This window comes from Ictalurus furcatus, chromosome 3, assembly GCF_023375685.1.
Source record: "Ictalurus furcatus strain D&B chromosome 3, Billie_1.0, whole genome shotgun sequence".
In the NCBI taxonomy this organism is placed as follows: domain Eukaryota; kingdom Metazoa; phylum Chordata; class Actinopteri; order Siluriformes; family Ictaluridae; genus Ictalurus; species Ictalurus furcatus.
This window is the reverse complement of record NC_071257.1, coordinates 16,091,678-16,112,769: the sequence shown is the minus strand read 5'-3', so window position 1 is coordinate 16,112,769 and position 21,092 is coordinate 16,091,678. Positions and strand designations below refer to the sequence as shown.

The 21,092-nt window shown below is 39.7% G+C and overlaps 1 protein-coding gene across 9 annotated transcripts in view; it reads left to right on the top strand.

Annotated features, from left to right (window-relative positions):
- LOC128605531 (eukaryotic translation initiation factor 4E) overlaps window positions 1–19,930 on the top strand; it is a 57,635-nt gene extending 37,705 nt beyond the window's left edge. For 8 of the 9 annotated variants that reach the window (XM_053621056.1, XM_053621050.1, XM_053621054.1 and 5 more), the window contains one exon: window positions 710–3,560. In XM_053621056.1, coding sequence (XP_053477031.1) covers window positions 710–1,665 — 956 coding nt within the window. In that variant the 3' untranslated portion in view covers window positions 1,666–3,560. Of the gene's footprint in view, window positions 1–709; window positions 12,296–13,277; window positions 13,370–15,335; window positions 15,432–15,562; window positions 15,627–15,725; window positions 15,840–15,944; window positions 16,085–18,783 lie in introns of those variants that run through there. The other variant, XM_053621059.1, reaches the window with a different exon arrangement.
- The last annotated feature ends 1,162 nt before the right edge of the window (window positions 19,931–21,092 follow it).

The window sequence follows — 21,092 nt, the reverse complement described above, 5'->3', positions numbered from 1 at the left end:
GGTCAGACAAATCGAAATTTGAAATTCTTTTTAGAAACCATGGACGTCGCATCCTCTAAACTAAAGAGGACTAAAAAGGAGAGGGACCATCCGGCTTTTTTATCAGTCCTCAGTTCAAAAGCCTGCATCTCTGATGGTATGGGGTGCATTCATGCCTATGGAATGGGCAGCTTGCACATCTGGAAAGGCACCAGCAATGCTGAAAGGTATTTACAGGTTTTAGAGCAACATATTCTTCCATCCAGATTCCATCCCATCTTTACTTCTGAGAGACTCTGCCTCTCTAAGATGCTCTTTTTATATCCAATCATGTTACTGACCTGTTGCCAATTAACCTAATTAGTTTCAAAATGTTCCTCCAGCTGTTGCTTTTTAGTAACACTTACTTTTCCAGCCTTTTGCTGCCCTGTCCCAAAATTTTTTGAGATGTTTTGCAGTCATCAAATTCAAAATAACTTTATTTTTTCCGTAAAATGGTACATTTCCTCAGATTAAACATTTGATATGTTTTCTATGTTCTATTGTGAATAACATATGAACATAGAAACATATAAAGAGATTTGCAAATCATTGCATTCTGTTTTATTTACATTTTACACAGTGTCCCAACTGTTTTGGAATTGGGGTTGCATTTGGTTGCCTTTATTATACCTATAACTTTTTCTTTTTATTTTACATTCTTATTAATTAGGTATATTTTTCTTCATAGGTTTTAAAAGCACTTCGCCGAAATACGAGGCACAGAAATACTGTCCACCTGTGCAAGTGACTCCAGACATGGAGACATGCTTTTTAAGTTTAATAGATTCATCCAGCCCTTACAGCAGCATGGACTGTACTCCACAAGGGGGCCCTAGTGAACACAATGCAGCACTTTCTCCCTACTCTAACGGCAACCTGCCTGCCCCTCCCCAGTTCGCAGGACAGAAGCCCTTCAGAAACCAGCAGGATACACAAGGCTCCTTAGAAACCAAGTCCCAAGGTTTCAGTGACTACCATTTTGGAGTAAAGACAGAACCCATGGAGGTGCACTGCTTCCAGGGTGGAGCTTCTCCAAGACTGCTCTCCCCAGCCCAGGCCGAGGGTCTCCACAGTCGACTGAACCAAGCACAGCCAAGCCTGGATAACAACTACCACCATGGACCACCCACAACCTTGCGACCCCTGACCCCAGAAGAGGTTAAAGCTGAGGAGGTGTGGTCAGACAGTGAACACAACTTCCTGGATAGTAATATCGGTGGGGTCGCAGTGGCACCGTCCCATGGCTCCATCCTCATTGAGTGTGCTCGGCATGAGCTTCACGCCACCACTCCCATCCTGCAGCCTAACCGCAGCCACCCCACTCGCATCTCTCTCGTCTTCTATCAGCACAAGAGTCTCAATGCACCAGGCCATGGCTTGCTCCAGTGGGAGGCCAAGATGGCCGAAAAGGCCAGGGAGAGAGAGGAGGCAGCTGAAAGGCTGGGATCTGAGGCTGCAAACGTGGGAAGGTCAAAAGCAGTTAAGAGAGTTTCAGAAAGTGAAGAGGAAGATGTGTCGCAAGATGAGAGGGAGGAGCTAAATGTCCCTACTCGCCAATCACTAACAGCTACTCGGGACAACGTCATCACATCATCCCCATACGCTCTTACTCACGTCACTGGGCCTTATAACCGCTGGACATGACCGTGGCCATGCCACTAATGCCTTACCTCAGTCAGATCTCTCTGTTTTTAAAACATGCCCCCCCCTTATTTTTTTTATTTTTTTTAACTTTTCACTCTACATCTCAGCTTTTCAAATGATACTGACTACATTTGTCAGTTTTTAACTGTGAGATTTGGTGTCTATGTTTTTTTTTCTTTCTTTTTTTTTTTTTAAAGAGATGGTGCTCACAACAGATGTTTTAAAAGCTGGTTTTATACAAAGAGATGGAATTAGTGCATAGAAGATGTGACTATTTATTCTGAATGTTTTTTATTTTTTGGGATTTTTTTTGTTTTTGCAACCGTTTGTATTTAATTTCTGGTCCAAGCCTGTTTACTGCAATATTACTGTGTCAACCTGAAAATGATGTGTGTAGTAAACACTCAGAATTGACATTGTAAAATGTGAATTCTATTGTTTGTTTGTTTTGGGTTTTTTTGCCTCAGCTTGGGTGCTCTTGTCAAAAATTCAATAGTTGCTGTTTTATGGTGCCATTGTAGCAGTAACTTTGAATAACCACAGAATGACATACATTACTATTTGAAAGTATTGTGACACAGTTGGTTGTTGGGTAGATTTGAACATGTAGCATTGGTTTTTATCATGTAATGAAGGTACATTGATGCTGAATTATTCCCATTACACATTGCGTTATTTGAAAAAAAAAAAAAAAAAAAAAAAGCACTTTGAAACAACTTGACTTTTGAAATGTCCTGTATGCACAGTTTTTGTTTATAAGCGACCTCCTTCATCCAGTATCTGTATATATGCTTTGCAAGTTGGTTTGAAACCCATTCAGGATTTTTTTTTTTTTTTTTTTTTTTACAACCATGCTTATGAAAGCAATAATCATGGAAGGTTATATGCTGCATTTTGATAATGTGTGGAATCGAAACCATTTTATTACTGGAATTTGCATAAAGTACAATATTACTAGTTTCCCAGTTGTTTAGGATTTTCAGCTCCAACAGAGTGTGAAACAAGACTTGAAATCAGCATTTTATATAATCTGACGTAATATTTTGTCACATTTGTGTGCTAAAATGCATCAATAGTTTTACTGTATGTTTCTCCATGGTGCTTTTTTGAAGACCTACTATACATCCAACTGATAGTAGATCCTCTCTTTTTTTTTTTTATTGATTTATGGTGTTTTTTTAATTTGAAATAAATCATGCCCTGTTTTACAATTTGCATTCTTTGTAAATGTCTGAATATTAGTTTTTTAAACCAGCATATATTTGTTAACCTGCTACTCCATTGCGTTCACTGTAGAAATGCTTTCTAAGTTTTATAAGTGACATTTGTTATTGCAATTTAGGAAATCCTAGGTTTTTCCAATCGTTTTCCTTAAGGTGCTTAAAGTTTACTGTGTAAATGTAGTATATTATGATGTACTCCCAAAACTTTTATATTGAAAGCGTTTGTGTCTAGAAAAACATTTCTTCATGCCAGCTATGTAAAATCACTTTTTATAGGGTTTTTTTCCCCTCCTTACATCAAAGGCAGAGAAAGTTCTTACAAAAACCAGATAGGACCTTCTGAAGACAGAAAGTGGCATGGATATATTCATTCTAGTGTACATTTCCAATTAAAGCTACTTTTGCTGAACAAGGAAATTGTTGCATTTCTGAAAAGCACTGATATCAAGCACTGAGTGCAGAGCTATCTTCTACAACATAGCAAAATGCTCATTTTCATACATAAACAAAGGCCAAGAATATATTATAATAACACTGGGCTGTTACTCTTTGTAGAAACAGATGCCATTGGTGTTTATACACAGCATTGACGTGTCTGCAGTGACTTTAATAAATAACTCATTCACCATAGTCAACAAAGTAGTTATTTGCTGACCCTTTAAAACCTATATTGCAGTTTGCTGCAAAAAAAATAAGCAAACAGAGAACAGTTAAGTCTTGTCAAATATTAAAGTCACCATTAACTTTATGAAATGTATTTTTGATTGAATCCTTTTGGGGAAAATAAGTGTGTAGATTGATCCATGTGAAATAGTCACTGCAGTGGTTTTGCAGGTTTTTTAAGTAAGCTTTGAGTCTAAATATGTAACAGGCAACTGTTATTGCATTATACGATATATTCTGTTCAATGTTATATTCACGGCACTTTTAACAGTAGAATTGTTTTTATAATGCAGCTTCATAGAAATAAGAATCTTGATCTCTAATGAGCAAGGCAGATGTGAAAGTGGTGACAAAGACATCATGAGGAAGAAATGGTAGTGGGATTTATTATCATTACAGCAAACAATAAAAGTGAAATGAGAGTACTAAATCTGTTCAAAGGATAGAAAATTGGAACGATCGTATTTTGATGAGGATGAGAATGGGAGAGTAAGACTTCAGTGGTATTCAGGTGAGATATGGTAGGCTACATTACAGCAGTTAAAAAGGAGAGCAATGGTTAATTCATTTTCATTTTTATCATCAATTTGGTATCTTTATACAGAAGGCCACTTTTGTGACTACTACATTGCAATTCAGATAAATGGGATGGAAAAAACATTTTGTGATACACCAAGGGCATCTCACCAAGCAAGTTAGTCATAGAACAAAACCTATTAAATATAACCACAACTATCTCATCACATGAGTTAATGTGTTGTAGTTGGAAGGACATCTTGTCATTGTAATGTCAATACAAGATCACTCATTCACGCAAGCTGTCCCATGGTTCTGAATCAGCCACCCAGCCCCCCACCCCCGCCCCCCTTCCCAAGCCCTGATACAGAACAAGCCTTATAAATTCCCTCTGAATATGCTGAAGTACTCAGTAAAAAAAGCCTGTATGCTCCCTCCACCTTGACCATATGATTGTGCCATAGACTTCTTATCTGACACTACCCCGCCTTTTTCCTGGGTATATCCCTTGTCTGCCCAAGGAAATAAAGCCATTGTGCATCTACTTCTACCACCATTGGCTGGATTCTTCTTTGTGCAAAAGAAGGAGCTAGGTCTTTGGCCCATGTATTGACTACAGGGGGAGAATCGGAAAAGAGTATTCAGCACCACTGGACTTTATAAGTACCTCACTATAACACATGGTCTAGCCAGTGCCTCTTCCATCCTTCAAGCCTTTGTGAACAATGTCCTCTGGGGAATGTTAGGAGAGATGATCATAGCGTACATTGACGTACATCATGTGTACATCATGATCTAATCTCCCTCGTGTCCAGAACAAGTCTAACACATGAAGAAATATATGCAGCTACTGTATATCCAATACATCAACTCATTCGTGCAATTATCCAATCAATTAACGTTGCAGCAGTGCAGTGCATAAAATCATACACATACAGGTCAAGATATTCGATCAATGTTGACATGAAACATCAGAATGGGGGAACAATGTGATCTCAGTGAGCATGGCATGGTTGTCCCTGCCCGACGGGCTAGTCTGAGTATTTCAGAATCTCCTGGGATTTTCACATACACAACAGTCTTGTGAAAATTAAAACACATCCAGTGAGCAGCAGTTCTGTGGCTGGAAAAGGCCTTGCTGATGAAGGAGGTCAGAGTAGAATGGCTAGACATGTTTCAGCTGACAAGAAGGCTGCATTAATACAAATAATCACTCTTTACCCATGTCGCCCGGTCTTTTTCTAATCTTTAACTGTTTAGTTTCAGTTCCTGCTGTAGCTTCAGATTCCTGTTCTTGGTTGATGGGAGTGAAACACCATGTGCTATTTTGCTATTGTAATCCATCTGCCTCAAGTTTTGAAGTGTTGTGCATTCTGAGATGCTCTTCTGCTCACCACAGTTGTAAAGAGTGGTTATTGAGTTACCGTTACCTGCCTGTCAGCCCGAATCAGTCTGGCCATTCTCTTCTGACCTCCTTCATCAACAATGTGTTTCTGGCCACAGAACTGCTGCTCAGTGAATCTTTTTTTGGTTGTTTTTTTTTTTTTTTTTTTTTTGCACCATTCCGTGTACACTAGAGACTGTTTTGTGTAAAAATCCCAGGATCAACAGTTTATGAAATACTCAAACCAGCCTTTCTGGCAACAGCAACCATGCCACTATCAAAGTCATCGAGATCACATTTTTCCCCATTCTGAATTTTAGAAGAACTATATCTACATGATTCTATGTATTGCGCTACTGTAATATAATTGGTTAATTGCATGAATGTGTAGGTGCTTCGGTGTTCCTAATAAAGCAATATCTAAACACCAAAGCTGCCTTGTCGTGAGTGGAAGGTGTGTGCAATCCATAGCACCAATCACTCTTGGAAATGACCTCTGAAAAGCATTTGTTGAATCACTTTTAATAACTAGATTACATGTTACTTATTCTGTGCTATCCTGTCAAATAAGTCAAAGTAATACCAAACTTACCCTGTCCTGGAGCATGTTGGCCAAGCAGCAAGTAACCATGGCAATATAGCACAGTATGATTCACCACCATGAGTCAAAACTCAAAGATAGCACCCTGAGACAGAACTCAGTTAGTGGAACGGGATTCAAGCCCAATTTATGCTACTTGTGAATTTTTGAGTATAGTTTACAATAAACACATCCTACATAATACAGGGTTGTAGTTTAGTTATTTAATAAACACATTTATCATGTTTTTATCATTCTCCCTGTCACAGTAAGTGGCTGCAGGTTTGTTTAATGAGCCAAGTATGAAAAATCTTGACAGGGCTCCAGTGAATTGATAGTCACGTTTAATTACAAACTTTTTAATTTTAATAAGTTCCTTTAAACAAGTTCCTTGTTTTGTTTTTTTAAAAAAATAATAATAATAAAAAAAAAGTTGTTATTTTATTTTTACAAATAAACTTAAGCATGTCAAAATAAAAAATAATAAATAAAACCTCCTGAAAGTAGTTGAGAAATAACATACTTAACATTATAAAGCAACTTGATGCCACTATGAAGAACTTTAAAAACACAGGCTCACCTTTAAAATAAATTCAGTGACTACAGATGGTCATGGAGAAGTTCCTGCCAGAAAAGAATAGAGTTTGTTGTTGAGAAATGTTTATTAGGAACACCTGTACACCTACTCATTCACGCAATTATCTAATCAGCCAATAGTGTGGCAGCAGTGCAATGCATACAATCTTGCAGATTTTATGCTCACATAATTCACATAATATATCATAATGTTCACATCAAACATCAGAATGGGGGGAAAATGTGATCTCAGTGATTTAGACCATGGTGTGACTGTTGGTGCCAGATGGGCTGCTTTGAGTATTTCTATTACTTCTGATCTCCTGGGATTTTCACACATAACAGTCTCTAGAGTTTACTCAGAATAGTGCCATAAAATAAATGCTATAGTAACAAAGATAACAGTAGGAAAGACAACCACTCAATTGTGGTGAGCAGAAAAGCATCTCAGAATTCATAACACATTGAACCTTGAGGCAGATGAGCTAAAACAGCAGAAGACCACGTCGAGTTCCACTTCTGTCAGCCAAGAACAGAAAGCTGAGGCTGCAGTGGGTACAAGCTCACCAAAACTGGACAGCTACAGACCAAAACAACGTAGCCTGGTCTGATGAATCTCCATTTCTGATGAGGCACACAGATGGTAGGGTCAGAATTTGGCACCAACAGCATGAATCCATGGACCCAACCTGCCTTGTGTCAACAGTTCAGGCTGGTGGAGGTGGTGTAATGATGTGGGGAATGTTTTCTTGGCACACTTTGGGCCCGTTAATACCAATCAATTATCATTTGAATGCCACAGCCTACTTGAGTATTGTTGCTGACCATGTACTTCCCCAATTTACCCATCTTCTAATGGCTACTTCCAGCATGAAGTACCATGTCACAAAGCAAAAGTCGTCTTTTATAGTGCTCCTAATAAAGTGCTCACTGAGTGTACAATGGCATGCCAAAGGAGATCAAACCCACAATCAAAAGTTTTGCATGTCTCTGGTGGTGTTCTGCTTTGGGTACATGGCCTGCATAAAAAAAAAACACTTCCAAATAAGAATTGGCCTAATACTTATTAAGAAGTGTTTCCTATGAGAAACTAATTAATTTAATATCATTAATTGGAACCAGTAGATCTTTGCCAGTTGATAGTGTTGGTAGAAAGGAAATTGTTTCTGAATTACAGTAAGGCAATGAGAATGTTCAGTTTAGACAATTAACAAGGAAGCTGGAAAATTAGTTCCCAGCTGGCAAAGTTGGTCCACCAGCATGACCAGCTTGGCCTGTGTATTGATAGCTAGTTACAACAAGCTGGGATTTTTTTTCTGGTGGGAGTACGCTAAAATGCCATTTGAATGTTTTTGTAAGGGTTCAATAGATAAATAAGGCTTCTAGTCTTCCTAAAAAAATTGTACTTTGGACCCTTTATGATAGGGAAACACTCCGTTGTAGGGTTCTATTTTGAATGGAACAACTGAAGAAACCTAAGGCAAAGGTTCTCAAACTGTTTGAGCAAATGACTCCAAATAGATATTATTATTTTTCTGCGAACCCAAACCTTGCCCAAGCTACATTTAACTTTACATTTATGGCATTTGGCAGGAGCCTTTATCCAGAGCAGTTTACAGAAGTGCTTTAAAATCTCAGTCAATAAGTATATCCTGAAACTGATTCACTAGATCATGGATTAAGAATGCCATCATTCAAAAAACTATGTCAGAGAGGTAATATAGTAAGAAAAGCACACAGACAACACTATTTATTTATTTATTTTTAATTGAAGTGCTAATTTAGAAGAGGTACAGTCCCCTCCAAAACTACTGAAATGGCAAGACCAATTTTTTTGTTTGTGCTATACAACAAAGACATTTGGGTTTGATATCCAAAGATAGATATGAGACGTGAATTTAGGTTTCAGCTTTTATTTTATCTAGATGTGTTAAACAACACGAAACATAGAACCTTTTGGATCAAACCACACAATTTTTAGGTGAGCAAAAGTACAGGAACAGATAAGTCTTAAAGTAAATTAAATAACACATAATATTTGGTTGTATATCCCTTTCTTGCAATAACTGCGACTGCGACTCACTGACATCACCAAAGTGTTGGTTTCTTCATTTGTGATGTTTTTCCAGGCTTTTACTGCAGCCTCTTTCAATTGTTGTTTGATTTGGGTGGGTGGGGGGAGGGGGGTTCTCCCTTCAGTCTCCTCTTCAGGAGGTTAAATGCATGCTCAATTGAATTAAGCTCCGGTTATTGACTTGGCCGGTCTAAAACTTTTCACTTTTTCTTCTTGATAAAGTCCTGTGTTGTGTTGGCAGTGTGTTTTGGGTCATTGTCTTGCTGCATTATGAAGTTCATACCAATTAGATTGGATGCATTTCTCTGTAAACTGGCAGACAAAATGTTCCTGTAAACTTCTGAATTCATTCTGCTGCTATCATCAAGAGTTACATCATCAATAAAGATTAGTGAGCGTGTTCCAGAAGCAGCCATGCAAGCCCAAGCCATTACACTACCTCCAACATGTTTCACAGATGAGCTTGTCTGTTTTGGATCATGAACAGATCCTTTCTTTCTCCACACGTTGGTATTTCCATCACTTTGATAGAGGTTAATCTTGGGTCCAGAACTTTTGTGGCTCATCTCTGTATTTCTTTGCAAATTCCAACCTGACTTTCTGATACATCTTGTTGTATGGCCTCTATATTTTTGTTATTTTAAGTCTTCTTTTAAATGGTGGATTGTGATACCTTCACCCCTGCCCTATGGAGGTTATTGGTGATGTCAATGACTGTTGTTTTGGGGGTTTTCTTAACAGCTCTCACAATGTTTCTGTCATTAACTGACCCTTTCAGTGTCTGTTGCTCAGTACATCAGTGGGATTTTTTTTTTTAGGACATTCCAAATTGTTGGACTGGCTAGGCCTAATATTTGTGCAATGCCTCTGATTGATTTTCCCACTTTTGTCAGCTTTAAAATAGATTACTTATCTCCCATAGACAGCTCTCTGATCTGCATGTTGACTTATGCCTTTTAACAACAAATGCAGTCTTCAAAGCTGAAACTGAATGCAAAACCAAGAATAGATGTTCAGAGCTATTTATTTGTTAAACAATCAATCGAACAGGACACACCTGGATAACAAGAAACACCTGTCAGTCAGGTTGTTCCAGTATTTTTGCTCACCTACAAATTGTGTGGTTTGATACTAAATGTGTTATGTTCTATGTTGTTCATGTGTTATGTTCATGTGTTACGTTCTATATTATGTTCCAATATTTTCAGAGGGGATTGTAGGTCTTTAGATGCTGTTTGAAGACTGCCAGTGACTCAGCAGCTCAGACATCTAAGGGAAGTTCATTCCACCACCTAGGTGCCAGAACAGAGAAGAGTCTTGATGCATATCTTCCTTGTATCCTGAGAGATGGTGGGAACAGTTGAACAGTGCTAGAACATCGGAGAGAGAGTGGTGCAGTGCGGGGTGTGATAAGTGCTTTGAGGCAGGTGGGTGCTGGTCCGTTTTTGGCTTTGTAGGCAAGCGTCAGTGTTTTAAATCTGATGCAGGCAGCTACAGGAAGCCAGTGGAGGGACCGTAGCAATGGGGTGGTGTGGGAGAACTTAGGAAGGTTGATAACAAGTTGTGCATTCTGGATCAGCTGCAGAGGTCGAATAGTGCTCAGAGTTAGACCTGCCAGGATTGGGTTGCAGTAGTCCAGTCTCGAAAGGACAAGGGACTGAACAAGCACCTGAGTGGCCTGTATGGATAGAAATTGACGAATCCTTCTAATGTTGTAAAGGAGAAATCGACATGAGCGTGTCAGATTAGCGATGTGAGAGGAAAAGGAGACTTGATTGTCCATGGTTAAGCCCAAGGTGCACAGTGACAAAAGGTGAGATCAGAGAGTTGTCCAGTGAGATCACAAGATCCTGACATGGTGATGAATCACCTGGTATGAACAGCAGTTCAGTGTTGCTGAGTTTAATTTTCAGATGATGAGCTGCCATCCATGATGAGATGTCTGCCAGACATGCTGAGATCTGAGTGGAAACATGAGTGTCTGAGGGAGGGAAGGAGAGGATGACTTGAGTGTCATCCGCATAGCAGTAGTACAAAAACCTATGTGAGGATATAACCTCACCAAGAGATGAGGTATGGAGCGACCTACATGTACTTAAAATCCAGATTCATAATTTAGGAACACTGTAATATTTGAACATTTTATTTTGTTAGTAACGTGTACGTGTAATATAAGTGACTTACAACAAAATGAATATTCATTGCACTGACTTACCAGTCTAGTGGTAATTGCTGTGTTGTTATAGTAAAATAATAATCCTTGACAGGGTGGTGTAATACGGCCCAAAGCGAAGCAAAGGTACCCAGATTATACTTGGCAAATGATTTTGCATACATGTGCAAAGCAGCGGCAGCATAAGCAGCATTGTTCACACACTCTCTGCATGATTTAAAATTGATATTCACCAAGTGGCACATTAGAGCCAAAGCATCCCTGGCCATAAGGCTTCCAAGCTGAACTTTAAAATGTTTCTCGATTTCATTCACAGTGATGAGCTTTGTGTGACAGGCTGCATCTCAAATTGAAAACTCTGACCTTACAAAGGAATTTATTAACCTAGAAAATCCAGAAGGCAAAACCTTTCAGTAGGTTTGAAGCCTACATGAGTTTTTTTTTTATTCATAAAATTACATAAGGCTTCAATATAAGAATCAACACTGTTTAGTGAAGGTAGATGGGGAAATTTGACCATTTTTATTGCTGACTTATGCTAGTGAAGCATGTCAAGATAGTCAAGATCATCCATCCATCCATTTTCTGTACTAGTTAATCCTACACAGGGTCACTGAGATCCTGGAGCCTATTCCAGGGGACTCGGGGCACAAGGCAGAGGACACCCTGGATGCGGTGACAACCCATTGCAGGACACAATCACACACACACTTACAGACACTTTAGAGATGCCAATCAGCCTACACAGCATGTCGTTGGACTGGGGGAGGAAACAGGAGTACCCAGAGGAAACCCCCGAAGCACGGGCAGAACATGCAAACTCCACGCACACAGGGTGGACGTGCGAATCGGGCCCCCAACCCTGGAAGTGCGAGGCAAACGTGCTAACAACTAAGCCACTATGCCTCATATATTATATCATGTACCCTATTAATTTAAATAGGGCCTGCCTGAATATGACTCCTGGTGACATTTCAGAATATTAGCACACAAATTCAGTCTTTGATATATTTATTTTATATATTAATTTGTGTAATAAATGAATGAATGAAACAAAAGAGGAAATTGTGAGGACACAATTTGTAAATCCAGCCCAGGACCCCTAGTTCAGAAACCCCTGCCTTAAGAGTTCAGAATGTTCAGAGTTAAATGAAAACAGTGGAGATATCTATTTAATAATAATAATAATAATAATAATAAAAGATGGAGCTTTATGGAATAACACGGTAGAAGGTGACAGTAGCTAGTAAGTTTCATGAACAGCAGTCGTGTGGCTGGGGCTGTGTGTTGAAGCGTGGGCTTTCAGACGTGAGTCATTCATTAGCAGTGACGCGGTGTAGGAGTCCGCGTGACTTCAGCGGTTGCCGTAGTTTCCGGTTGGCAGTGTGACGTAACGAAGAGCCAGAAGAATTTTACAAGCAAGATGGCGACTTCGGAGCCGGTAAGGGAGAAAGGGGTGCACCTAGTTTGCTCGTTTCATGCGTTTCTGAAATGACAAAGCTGATGTTCCTGTGTATTTCTGGGCTGTTTTCGCTCAGCTCATCTGAACAGTGGCGGTTCTGATGTCTGTGTGGAAAGAGTTGGGGCGCGCGCTCTGCTTCTCAACTTGGGGTGGACGAGCACCGATGCTAAGCTATTGCTAGCTAATTATCTTCTAAATGGACTTGTTCGGGGGGCATTGCCTGTCGGCAGTTAGAGACACAACGGTGCTTATGGTGGACATTTTTTTTTAGCTCGCGTTAACACCTCATTTTCGGTTGTCGTGTTCGTTAGTTTTAAACGGATGCACTCGGTGTGTGTTTTTGCCGGCTTGTCGGTTATTTCTGGCCAGTTGGACACGTGTGTTGGCTGCAGCTTTTGCTAGCTCTCTTTTACAGGGGAACACCGTGCTGACCCCGGCACTCATTCACACCCATCCATAGGTTTAATCATCCTAGGCTTGAGAGTGCTTTAATTTTCTAGAACTTTTTTGCAGAAATATCTGGACGTGGATTTGAGGCGCGGTGTTGTAGTTCTGAATGAAGTCATATTAGCTAGCAGGCTAACATAGGATGAGCTGGATTCGTGATGAGCTGGATTGTTGTTCCGCCAGTAGAGGGTGTGTTGTATTTGGCAGATTGCTTTCTGAACGTATTCACTCACACAAGCAGTGAGTGTAAATCTCTATGAACCCGGGATTATTATACCCGGGATTATACGAGGAGAAGGAATTTTCCCAGTAGCTCTGTTTCCACTTCTCTAGCTGATGCTTTTCAGTATGTAGCTCTGCGTTGCTTAGTTATTCCTTCTGCTTCATTTGCTGTGCTCTATATTTAAATATTTCTAGGCCAAGTTCTCTAACCATAATTAAATGTGAAGATACGAATATTATGAATTCATGTTTACAGAATACATTTGAAGTAATGTTGTTGTTATTCATGCAGCGAGGACCTGAAAGTGAAGAGGGCTCGAGTGATAGTCCCACACCAGTTGCTGCCAGTCCTGAACAGTACATTAAACACCCTTTGCAAAACAGGTAACAGTACTACTTGAAACAAAAACCACACACTACCTGAATTTCATACTGGCCTTGTTTCTCATTATAATCCATCCAGTTCGGGATTCCCCAATACGATACGGGTCAGGACCTTCCTGGCAACCTAGACGAGATAAAATGCTTCATGGCATCAGATCCTACTTTCTCTTTCCTGCCATCATGTTCCTCACAGTGTCTGTCAGTGTGGCTTCTGCTACCATGGATTGTGTGTGTGAGATTGTGTGAGAGAGAGAGATACTGTAACAGTCTGTCACTTTGCTGTGCCCAGTAGGAAGTACTGAGCACACATGATGAGTGATTGTGTTTCTAGAGCTGTCGGCCTTGTTGCTACACGCCGCTCAGCTTTGCACTCTCTCTGCACCAACGAGAAGCCGCACTCGTTCCGAGTGTCGCTTTGAATACCCTCTGTAGCATTTTATTTTTTCATATTGAAATACTTTTATTTTAAACCATTACACAAACAAATTTAATGATGCTCATACAGAAAGAAAAAACACAGATGGAGAGATAAAAAGATATCCATCTCCCTCCCTCCTACCCTCCACCCAGGGTAGTGCACATACAAACCAGTAGCATAGTTCATGAGCTGGAATTGCTACATATTCCAGTTAAAGTCTGTCTGATCATGCTCTAAAGTTTCTGTAGTTGAGTCTGACATGGTGAAGAAAAGTATCTACGCTCCCTTTTACTGAAGCGCTTATTCTTTCAAATGGAAGCGTTCTGAAAATCTGATAACATAAGCACACTGATGGAGACTCGTCCTTAATCCAACTAAGACAAAAAACCATCTTCGGCTAATGAAAAGCAACTTGCATGCCAGATTTGTGTCACCTGTTGCAAGTGTCAAATCGTTCTGTATCAGTCTTAGGATAAAGAACCATGAGTCCGTACATACAGTATAAATAATATGGTTTTTAATTTCCTTTGGACCGTACTCCAGAATTGGGCGCACGGTGGCTTAGTGGTTAGCACGTTCGCACGTTCACCTCACACCGCCAGGGTTGTGGGCTTGATTCCCGCGGCTCTGTGTGCGCGGAGTTTGCATGTTCTCCCCGTGCTGCGGGGGTTTCCTCCGGGTACTCCGGTTTCCTCCCCCAGTCCAAAGACATGCATGGTAGGCTGATTGGCATGTCCAAAGTGTCCGTAGTGTATGAATGGGTGCGTGCGTGTGTATGTGATTGTGCCCTGTGATGGACTGGCACCCTGTCCAGGGTGTACCCCGCCTTGTGCCCGATGCTCCCTGGGATAGGCTCCAGGTTTCCCGTGACCCTGAAAAGGAGTAAGCGGTAGAAGATGGATGGGTGGATACTCCAGAATTGTCAGACTGACTGACAAGTAGGGCTGGGCGATATATCGATATAATATCGACATCGTGACATGATTTCACGATGCACTTTTCTGAGAGATCGTTGCTATGGTTATGTTTTTTTTTTTTTTTTTAATGATTACAAATGAAATGGTGCTGAATTGATGCTGCTGATTTGACTTCATTATTTTTTCATACTTAATCTTCTGTGTCTTTTTAGGAACTTAAAATATCATCAAACTCAGTTAACTTTTTTTCCCCTGTGTATTTTACTACTGTTTTCCAGACAGTTTATTAGCTAAATTACATATATAGACCAAAACCTCTGTAGCATTTGTAAACTTTTTTCTTTTCTTTTTCTCTCGCTGGTTATTGGACTTTGGACCATTCTTGTTTTTATTTATGACCTGTATATGTACACCTTCACCCCCCTTTCTGTCCGGATAAAGTATGCTATCTGAATAACGTTACTCTCAACAATGAATATTTCAACCACAGCAAGAGTTTTGCCATTAGGTACATTTATCTGTTTAACAATTCTGTAATCCTTTCATGTGATAAGTTTGAATATTTGTCTAATGTAGGGATTTAGTCCTTAGTTAAGCTCTTATTCAAGTTTCCACTGTATCCTCTCTGCAGATGGGCTCTCTGGTATTTCAAAAATGATAAGAGCAAAAGCTGGACAGAAAATCTGCGACTGATCTCCAAGTTTGACACAGTGGAAGATTTCTGGGCGTAAGTGCCACTTTGTAATTTGTAACTCTTACAGTACTCATGCTGTTCTTTTTAGTGTTGATTTGTCAAAACATTAAATAATCTCAGTCGTCTTAGAAATAATCTGTTTCTGTTCTGTTTTAATCTTACAGGTTATATAACCACATACAACAACCCAGTAAACTTGGATTTGGCTGTGATTACTGTTTATTTAAGGTATGCTAGAAAGACATTTTTTGTTTCTTTTGACTGTAAAATGTCTGCACCAGCGTTCTGATCACACACTGTGTATGTTGTGGGTGCTCTGTGTCTCAGGATGGGATCAAGCCCATGTGGGAGGATGACAGGAATAAACTTGGAGGGAGGTGGTTGATGACGCTCAGCAAACAGCAGCGACACAATGACCTTGATCGCTACTGGATGGAGACGGTAAGCTTTTTTCTTTCCTCAAAGTGTTTTGTTTCTGAACAAAAGCCCTGTATCTTAATTATTTGTGCATTGTTTTAACATTGCTTTATTTGATGTGTTTTGCAGCTGTTGTGTTTAATTGGCGAGTCTTTTGATGAAGCCAGTGAGGATGTTTGTGGAGCGGTAGTTAATGTTCGTCCAAAGGGGGATAAAATATCCATCTGGACAGGCAACTGCCAAAATAAGGACGCTATTATGACGATAGGGTGAGTTATATTATTTTGTAGTTGTGTTTAAACTAATGCCAGCTGTGAGCTGTGAGCTATGAGCTTCTGTATGCAGCTTTCAGCTTCTGTATGCATGACCCTTGCCCACTAGGGGCTAATCACATTCAGGAGGAACTGAATATCACATTGTTTAATATTTTAGTTGTGACCAAATTTTTGTATTTGATCATTCCTGTAGCATTATTGTATTCTTCATCACACCTAGAGTTCTTTCCAGTCAGTTAGATCAATTCTCCATGTGTGACTATCAGTACGTTTACGTGGACAAAAATAATCCGATATTAACCCGATTAAGACAATACTCTGATTAAGAAATTATCATGTAAACAGCGATTATTGATGATCTTAATCCGGCTAAAGTCATACTCAAAGTAAAAACAAATTGAATTAAGACGTGGAGTATTCCTGTTTTAGTTTCATTATCGACGTGCATTATAGACATGTACACACCTTAATCACACTATTAACACCGTGTGGGAGTTTTCACCACATTTTGTGACAGGACATATACACACACGGCAGTGCTCAATCGTTTGACAGCAAACGAGAGCATGGCTGCGTCCGAAATTGCGTACTTACCTACTATATAGTAGGCGAGGTGCATGTATTTCAACTTATATATAATTTATTTATTAGTGGGTATGTACGCGGATTCAGACGCAGCCCATGGCTTAAAGCAGTCATATATTTGCATGTATAGCATGACATAATTAACTGCACTTGAAGCGTTCGTAAAATTAAAAATGAAACACCCAAAACTGTATACGGTACCATAACGAAGACGAACTGTAAGTCGATACGTGAAATTCTGGAGGGAACGTCGGACCGCGTGGCGTGGGGACATAATGACGTGTGACGTTAATCGATCTATGTTCTATAACATGTAAAACAGGAACATGAAAGGTACAGTATCTCACAAAAGTGAGTACACCCCTCACAATTTTGTAAATATTTGATTATATCTTTTAATGTGACAACACTGAAGAAATAACACTTTGCTACAATGTAAAGTAGTGAGTGTACAGCTTGTGTAACAGTGTAAATTTGCTGTCCCCTCAAAATAACTCAACACACAGGCATTAATGTCTAAACCGCTGGCAACAAAAGTGAGTACACCCCTAAGTGAAAATGTCCAAATTGGGCCCAGTTAGCCATTTTCCCTCCCCAGTGGCATGTGACTTGTTAGTGTTACAAGGTCTCAGGTGTGAATGGGGAGCAGGTGTGTTAAATTTGGTGTCATCGCTCTCTCACACTCTCATACTGGTCACTGGAAGTTCAACGTGGCACCTCATGGCAAAGAACTCTCTGAGGATCTGAAAAAAAGAATTGTTGCTCTACATAAAGATGGCCTAGGCTATAAGAAGATTGTCAAGACCCTGACACTGAGCTGCAGCACGGTGGCCAAGACCATACGGTGGTTTAACAGGACAGGTTCCACTCAGAACAGGCCTCGCCATGGTCGACCAAAGAAGTTGAGTGCACGTGCTCAGCGTCATATCCAGAGGTTGTCTTTAGGAAATAGACGTATGAGTGCTGCCAGCATTGCTGCAGAGGTTGAAGGGGTGGGAGGTCAGACTGTCAGTGCTCAGACCATACGCCGCACACTGCATCAAATTTTTCTGCATGGCTGTCATCCCAGAAGGAAGCCTCTTCTAAAGATGATGCACAAGAAAGCCCGCAAACAGTTTGCTGAAGACAAGCAGACTAAGGACATGGATTACTGGAACCATGTCCTGTGGTCTGATGAGACCAAGATAAACTTATTTGGTTCAGATGGTGTCAAGCGTGTGTGGCGGCAACCAGGTGAGGAGTACAAAGACAAGTGTGTCTTGCCTACAGTCAAGCATGGTGGCAGGAGTGTCATGGTCTGAGGCTGCATGAGTGCTGCCGGCACTGGGGAGCTACAGTTCATTGAGGGAACCATGAATGCCAACATGTACTTCGGAATGCCTTCGGAGACTGTTCCACAGGGCAGTATTCCAGCATGATAACGACCCCAAACACACCTCCAAGACGACCACTGCCTTGCTAAAGAACCTGAGGGTGAAGGTGATGGACTGGCCAAGCATGTCTCCAGACTTAAACCCTATTGAGCATCTGTGGGGCATCCTCAAACGGAAGGTGGAGGAGCACAAGGTCTCTAACATCCACCAGCTCCATGATGTTATCATGGAGTTGTGGAAGAGGACTTCAGTGTCAACCTGTGAAGCTCTGGTGAACTCCATGCCCAAGAGGGTTAAGGCAGTGCTGGAAAGTAATAGTGGCCACACAAAATATTGACACTTTGGGCCCAATTTAGACATTTTCACTTAGGGGTGTACTCACTTTTGTTGCCAGCGGTTTAGACATTAATGGATGTGTGTTGAATTATTTTGAGGGGATGTAGAACTTTATTATAAACAAATTTACACTGTAACACAAGCTGTACACTCACTACTTTACATTGTAGCAAAGTGTCATTTCTTCAGTGTCGTCACATGAAAAGATATAATCAAATATTTACAAAAATGTGAGGGGTGTACTCACTTTTGTGAGAGACTGTATATTCTAAAAGCAACTCATGTAAACACCTTAATCAGAATATTGTCTTACTCAGAATAAGGTCAATAATTAGATTATTGCTGTCCATGTAAACGTGGTCTATGGGTGACGCATACTTTTTTCTTCCTTTCATACAGGCAACAATACAAAGAGCGCCTGAATCTCCCCATCAAAAACATTCTTGGATACCAGTCCCACGATGACACCTCTAGCAAAAGTGGCTCTACGACAAAGAACATGTATTCGGTTTGAAGAAGACTTTCAAGTTGTAGGTTTATAAAATTACAAATTTGCATCACATTACTATGTTTAAGTTGTCAACTGCTGTAGTGTCCTTCCTTTTAAAAAAAAAAAAAGAAAAAAAAAAGAAAGAAAAATGTTAAACATGTGCATTTTTAGTACTCCATTCTAAATGAACCAAGAATATCTAATGGTTTTGACCTATGAGAGGGACTGCATCAGCTGAAGCTGTGTGAATCTTGCTAGGTGATATTTTAGAATATTTAGACATTGTGCTAACTAATAAAAGTGCCCTAGCTGAAAAGATTTATGGCTTAGATTGAAAAGACACTGTTCTTTCCCTTATCCTTTCTTTTTCTCATGCTTCTTGATATGAAAATCATATGGAAAAAAATAACTATGAAAACACAAGGACAAAAGATCCGACAGCTTAATTCACACATATTATGGGCCACGACCATTTTAACACGCTTTGGTTAGAGGTATTTGGTATGAGACATGATTGCAGTGGTGCCTGTGGAGAGAATATCATAAAGGTTTGCAACAAACGAGCTTCAATTGCTCTCCAGGTTCGAGATTTGGACGAGCGGCCAATTATTGTTTCAGCTATGGAAACAGCTGTGGAGTCTTGCTTGTGGACCTCGTTTCAACTTTTGTGTTGGCCCCACATTTATTTATGACGTACACATTGCCATTGAGCTACCTAATAAGAGGATGACTAAAAGCCCTATCTTTGTTTTCCATTATTATTTGCCTTCCTTTTGTTTTTGAAGTTGTTAGCAATGTGGACTACTGCTTAATACAGAACATTTTTACAGTGAATTATATCGTAAATACATATACAGCCATGCTTTTAGATGTGCTTTTCACTTTTCCTCTTACAATCAACATTGTAAACATCTAATTTGCAGCATTTTGGGTGAATTAAAATGAAGACAAATACTCATTTTGAATTTATTTTGCTCATAATGTATCTATCTTGTAATTCCAGGATGTATATTACCTTCTTTCAAAGTAAAGATGACATGCTTTGCATTAACAAAATAATTTGTGCTGTTTCTTCACTCAGAGAATATTAATGAAATATGTACATCAAAGCATATCGCAGTGTAAATTCAGTTTGTGTTGCTTCATGAGTCATGGGTATATATATATTTTCTAATTAAAGCTCAAATGCGTTGGTCATACTTGTGATATTAGCCACTGATGTCAATGTATAGCACACCTATTATCCTCTGGCAACTTGACAAAAAAATACCTTGCCATCCATCTGTTTGTATACCAATGTAATTGTGTAAATAGAGATGGTAGAAGAAAATAAACAAAAAACGGAAAATACACCTGTCTATTGAACACAAGTTTCTAATTTACAGTCAATAAACAGTGATTTAACCTGCTTCATGTTTATAGAGTAGCATAAAAGAATAGCCTCTGGTGAAAATGAATATATTCAACTGTCAGAACATAAAATATTATTTAAAAAAAAAAAAAAGAAGTTTAGAAAACTGGGCTTAATCTCAGGGTATGGTCTGAAGTCTCCAAAATGAAATATGTAAACTAAAATACTGTTGAAACTTGATGGACAGCACACACAACTGGAAAAATTTTTTATATGGGCAGGCACAGGTCTTTGTATTAAAATGAATCATGGTGAAAAAGAAAGTACACCACCTTTCAGTTCTGTTTTTATTTTTCAGGGCCTAAATAACAATTATATGATCCTCACCACCTTCTATAAACAAATAACCTCAGGTGCCAAAAAACCCCCCAGCAGATTTCAAAATGCAGTCATTTTTTTCCCCAAAAAGTAAACCCGGGGGGGGAAATCATTGCCTACTCTGGGTTTTTTGGTTCCAGAACACCTGTGAGCAGTAAGTTCAATCAACCTTCTATTAGATAGCTCTGAGTTACTTGCGTGCACGGCAAGTACATATAGACATTGTCAGTGGATCCTGAAGACATTGTTCAGGAGTCACCATGGCAACCCAGGGTGAGAAAAAGCGAGCAGTATACATTAGTGAAGCGGAGTTCGAGGTTTTTAATTAGACCCTTGTATTTAATAGATAAATCTTTACTTTTAAGGGCACTTGGTGGTTTGCACGTTCGCTTCACACCTCCAGGGTTGTGGGTTCGATTCCTGCCACAGCCCTGTGTATGCAAAGTTTACATGTTCTCCCGGTGCTTTGGGGGTTTCCTCCGGGTACTC